This window comes from Nanorana parkeri, unplaced genomic scaffold (assembly GCF_000935625.1).
Source record: "Nanorana parkeri isolate BGI_ZX_2015 unplaced genomic scaffold, ASM93562v1 scaffold329, whole genome shotgun sequence".
NCBI classification, from domain to species: Eukaryota; Metazoa; Chordata; class Amphibia; order Anura; family Dicroglossidae; genus Nanorana; species Nanorana parkeri.
In genome coordinates, this window is record NW_017306597.1 from 1,393,997 (window position 1) to 1,399,864 (window position 5,868).

General features: G+C 41.3%; 1 protein-coding gene across 1 annotated transcript in view; it reads left to right on the forward strand.

Annotated features, from left to right (window-relative positions):
- The first annotated feature begins 261 nt into the window (after positions 1 to 261).
- Positions 262 to 5,868, forward strand: part of LOC108788503 (ubiquitin carboxyl-terminal hydrolase 40-like) — a 7,313-nt gene continuing 1,706 nt past the window's right edge. Inside the window, exons 1-4 of the mRNA XM_018558262.1 lie at positions 262 to 325; positions 3,212 to 3,436; positions 4,624 to 4,691; positions 4,876 to 4,989. Coding sequence (XP_018413764.1) covers positions 3,232 to 3,436; positions 4,624 to 4,691; positions 4,876 to 4,989 — 387 coding nt within the window. The 5' untranslated portion in view covers positions 262 to 325; positions 3,212 to 3,231. The remainder of the gene's footprint in view (positions 326 to 3,211; positions 3,437 to 4,623; positions 4,692 to 4,875; positions 4,990 to 5,868) is intronic.

Sequence of the window (5,868 nt, forward strand, 5' to 3'; positions counted from 1 at the left end):
CAAAAATTGACAAGCCAGGTCACACAGTGTCACGCCCCTTTATCAATCTTGCGTTTGTGGCGTGAACAGATTTTGTGTATATCACCGGAAGGCTTTTGAATGAATAAAGTTATATAGTTTTGAATGAGAGAGTTCAACTGCCTTCTGCAGCCGGAGTGTAGCAGTGCATCCCGGTATTTGTAGTTCGCTAGACTCTTCAATGGGATCATTTCTATTTGCTGAAACTACACCTCCCAGCATTCCTCACCCATAAGCAGAGTACACAATAATCATGGCGGCTCACGTGTAGCAGTTTTCCTGGTTAGAAAGCCTTCAGTTTTCTTAGGTGAGCTGGTGACAGGTAAAGAGTCGTTCCACAAACTGTGTCTAAGAAATATTCAGTTCTGTTCCTAACGAGGAATAGCTGTTGCTGTGTGTGAGGTGAAGTGGTTATTTGTGGAGCAATAGGCAGTCGTTGTCTTCCTTGTGTGACAGCAGTGATTCATCTGTGTGAGGTGAACATGCCCCCTGAATGATCTGGCCTAATTCTTTCCTTCATTTAACCCTTTGTCTGCTTCCTTCTAGCGTATTGTTTGTACTAAGGTGTTTAGTGATGGCGTGTGAGGTGCTTGCTTATAGTGTTCCTTGCAAAGGCAAAACCTTCATGTACCTAAGGCCCCCGTTCACATGTTTGCAGTTTAATGTGCATTTCCCCATGTGTGTTAACGCACGTCCAGAGCTCTGCCATTATTTTCAACGTTGCCCTTTTACACCTGTGTGGCCATAATAGTACAGGTGCATTTTTTTTTTTTTTTACCCCATTATTTCTTTCCTGAATATCGCCCAGACACTCGGAGAAATCTCCCCGGTGGGGAAAGCAACAATATGGTTCATCTTCACACCAGTTCTGGATGCGTTCCTGCAAACGCGTCATGTGTGTTTTTGACGCACTCTGGTTCCTATTTTTGTTAAAGTTGATTTTAAATTAATTTTAAGTATATTCTGGTGTGTTTACATGTGTTTACATGCCTTTCTATGCAATGCAAAAAAAAGCATGCTGCTGTACTTTTTTTTTGAAAGCTCTGCAACTATGCAATCGTGGAATTACATATTTTTGGTGCAGGGGGGAAACGCACGGACCTGGAGATGGTTCTGAACAAGCTTTTGATAGGTGGAGCAAGTTTTTAAATGGCACACATGATCAGGCAGAGTTTAGACTCACTGGAGAAATAATTGTAGTCAGGACCACATTTCTGCCACAAAGACTGTGACTTAGGGCATTAGGGCCTGCAGGAGCCGTACCCAGCCCCCCACATACTGTACTGTTGATCGTTAGTAGAACACACCCGTGAATCGCTAACACAGCAGTATCCTGATGCAACCTCTCCCCCCTAATAGTTAAATCAATTGCAACAAGTAGGAAGTCGGGGTTTGTGGAGAGGTGTGCAATCACTGCATGGATACATTTTAATAAAAATAAATATATAGTTTATTGCACATTGACTCAATAGTATAAAAACATGTACATAATTCATTAACAAAGGCACCCGTTGAAATTGGCAAGAGCCCAATTGTCATAAATTCTCACACATCCCCATGATTCAAGTAACATTACTGATACCACATCTATGTGCGAATGGAAAGTGTTGTGTACAGTCTAGGGATGTCCCAATGCCACTTTTTAAGGCCCAAGTACAAGTACTTCCCCTCATGTACTTGCCGATACCAATTGCCGATACTTTTTCTTAAAGGGACAGGTGACTTTAAATGATCCATAGTACAACTACATGTTCTGTACTATGGATCATGATTTAACCTATTCATGTTAGCAGGGGAGAATTATAACTCTATTGCTGGAGTGTAGTGGAGGTATGTGCTAACAGGGGCATTTTGACAAGTACTAGTACTTGTCAAAATGCCTTGTATCGGGCCTGATTCCGATGCTAGCATCGGTATCGGGACATCCCTAGTCCAGTCCCAACGCGTTTCGCATATTGCTTTCTCAGAGGATCATGGATTTATCACCCTAGTGTGGCAAAAGATGAGGGACAGAGATTCCTAGACCGAGCGGGGACAGGGATAAAAATCCACCGACCCAACTACTCCATCGAAAAGCTGCCTTGGGGACCCCGGGGCTACAAGCAGGGGAGACACGTCCCGGACCAGAAAGGGGGGGGAATCCACCTTTAGTCTGTCAGAGCTATACGGATGATATGCTTGAGTGTCTTAATACCCAGTGTCCAAAGCTGTTCGCATTCCAAACCTGACGGTGCGGATTGACGTTGACCCGCCACAGCCCACCTCAGAGTCCCGAACAGCGCGTCCCCAGTACTGGTAATGAATCCCCCCCCCCCTTTCTGGTCCGGGACGTGTCTCCCCTGCTTGTAGCCCCGGGGTCCCCAAGGCAGCTTTTCGATGGAGTAGTTGGGTCGGTGGATTTTTATCCCTGTCCCCGCTCGGTCTAGGAATCTCTGTCCCTCATCTTTTGCCACACTAGGGTGATAAATCCATGATCCCCTGCGGAAGCAATATGCAAACGCGTTGGGACGGGACACAACACTCTCCATTCGCACAAAGATGTGGTATCAGTAATGTTACTTGAATCATGGGGATGTGTGAGAATTTATGACAATTGGGCTCTTGCCAATTTCAACGGGTGCCTTTGTTAATGAATTGTTATGTACATGTTTTTATACTATTGAGTCAATGTGCAATAAACTATATATTTATTTTTATTAAAATGTATCCATGCAGTGATTGCACACCTCTCCACAAACCCCGACTTCCTACTTGTTGCAACTGTTGATCGTTAGTGCCATATTTTTATGTACAGTAAAAGGTTCCAGCTTGCCACCTTGTCCACACATGCCACCTACCTCTGCTGTTTTGGTGGTGGCATGGTACTGTATACTTACAGGTGACCCATTCCGGGTCTATTCACATAGAGCCTAGCCCTGATTTTTGCCTGATTTTCCTCTTTTCCGTTTGTATCGGTTCTGTTTGGTTCTGCATCAGTTTGTTTCTAGTTGTATTAACTTGTCTCTGAACATGTTTCTGATTGTGTCAGTGTGGTAATATAAATATGGATATGAGTATGGTTTTGAAGACATGGCATTGTACATTGTAGATATGATCCCTGTCACGTTAGTGTGAAACTAATGCCAGCTAAAGACGGAGAATGTGGTAGCAATATTCAAATTGTTTCTCTCTTGTTTGTATCATTTTGTTTCAGGTTTACACCCTTTACTAGAGATGTTTGGAGACTTGTTTGACGAAGAGGAAGATTTCTCATTCCTATCAAACAGCACAACTAGTGATGGGAAAAAGACGAAACGCAAAGATTCTGAAATACTAGAACCGCGTGGAGAGACTGGACTAAGTGGCCTTAGGAACCAGGGAGGCACATGCTACCTAAACTCTCTGCTGCAGACTCTGCTTTTCACCCCAGAATTTAGAGGTATGATTGGCATCTGGAAACCTTTCTACTTCTGCTTGTAAGACTCCATTCACACTGGGGCGGCTGTCCGAATACGCGCTGAGCCGTATTGCAGAGACCAGCGCAACCCCCAAAATAGTGCAAACGCAATAATACGGTAGATTCCGCATGTTCGGGGCTATATAGTGGCCACAAATGAGCGGAATTCATGCAGTTGTTTCACATATAGCGTTTGTGTGGTCTTCCGCACGGAAAACCGCGTGGGAAACACAAATGCTATATGTGAATGGAGCCTAAAGGTGTTTTTATTTTGTGTCCGAATAAAATGTTGCTTTTGTTCTCTTGCTGCAAACGTAGCCCACCAGGCTCCACATACAGCTAAAATACCACTCTTAGCTGGGCTGGCTGTAATGAGGTAAAGCTCCAGTACTGAAGTAACATCTGCTTTTTGTAGAGGTTTTAAGAAACATAAATAGATCACTTAGTTGATGTAACAATGATTCTAAAAATACAAAATGCTATTTGGCATCAAAATAAACAAAATGTAAGGCATTAAAAAGAGTAAACTCACAATATGCCAATGTAGCTATGATTAAAGGAATTTGTCAGGATAGAATTGTAAAAGTTGCCATTACTGACTTATTTTGAATGTGCAGTTTCTATGGCTAACATGCTTATTCTTGATTTACTACTAGTGTAAATCTGTTGCATATGTGGGCAGTTCAAACCAGGCATATGATTTAAATGCATCAGCAGATGTTACCGTCAGTGAAAACCACATGTCAGAATGATTGGTATATCCATACATGGTGCCAACGTTTTATATACGTTTTTCTGTAATTGTCCAGCTTTTTTGTTAGTCACAGATCGTGACTGGAGCAAAAAAAACTGTTTTCTTTTCTATCAATGGAGTTTGGACATGTATTGTATATTATGCGATATTTAACGCTGTTTTTATTTGTCACAGATAATTCAATTTTTTTGAGACACTGACTATTTTGTTCAGCGATCAAATGCAGCACAGTTTTGTATATTGTTTTTCAAAGCTAACTTAACGCAGCCTCACAGGAAGCAGTCAGGTGTCTAAGTGTCTATCCTCATGTAAGCAGAGATGATATCTCATGATTTTGTCACCCAGCAAACGCTGCAAAAGGAGAAAAAAAATTAGAGGGAGGATAAAAAATACATATTATTTTTATAATTTGCAGAAGCCCTGTTTGCCTTGAGCCCTGAAGAGCTTGGATCCCTGGAAGATAAAGATGTGGAAGATTCCAAGGTATTTCTTCAAAGAACTGTGCAGTCATCGTTATAAGGATATGATTGCATATAACTATGATTTGATGGTACCATAGTTTATTGAATAATGAAATGAGTCCTTGCTTAATAATCATTTTTAATTATATTATTGATTCTTGGTTTATTGCATCACCTTTCTTGTTCACTGTGCAATCTTCTTCCAGGTTCGGATCATTCCATTACAGTTACAACGGCTTTTTGCTCAACTTCTCCTTGTGGATCAACAGGCTGCATCAACCGCTGACCTCACAAGCAGCTTTGGCTGGGATAACAATGAGGTCGGCAATTCAATTTGGGTTAATTATTTTTGTGCATTTGAATATGTATATATTTTTATACAAGTCTGTGCTTGAAGTGAAGCCAATTATTGGCTAACTTGGTAGATGCAAAATGCAAGTTTTTAGGACTTGTTAGGTTTCTTTGTCAGGTAATGCTTCCAGTTGGATTTTAATTTTATATAATATGCAGGATGCAGTGCCCCAAGGTAAGTGTGAACAAAGCAATTAACTTCGGCAGGAAGTCTTTTTCACACACAACGCAAGAGCAAAATTGTATATTGCGTATAAGCGCGTATTTATATGCATATACGTGCGTATATGCGTGCACTATATGCAATCCCAGGATGCATCACTTGTAATTGAATTTTTAATGTGCTGTACGCGTATATGCACGTAAATACGCTGCCCGGACGCATCTCGGTTCCATTCTGTTTTTGCACATGTTTACTCTACGCAAATATACGGCTCCATATGCAGCTTTGTGTATGGAGCCATTTATTTGCATATGGGACAATACGCGCGTATATGTGCGGCAGTGTGAATGAGGCCTAAATATGCTTGGTACAAACATAGATCTAATATTAGACAGAAAAAGGTTCAAAAACTGATACAATAGGGGTTTGCAAAATTTGATTTCTAATTAAATCCGCTGTAGGCTTCCCAATTGTGTCCAACCATGTGCCCCACAGTTTTAAAAAAAATGTTGTTTTATATGACTATGATGTACATATAGATTTGAATACCATGTTCATTTGATTGACCACTCCTATTTTGAGGGGGCTCCAGAGTCTTTCCATTGTATTAACAAAATTTGAGGGTTTCAAACAAGGCTCTAGTAGTGACTGTGACGACATGGTGATCAGTTTATGTGTATTGGTT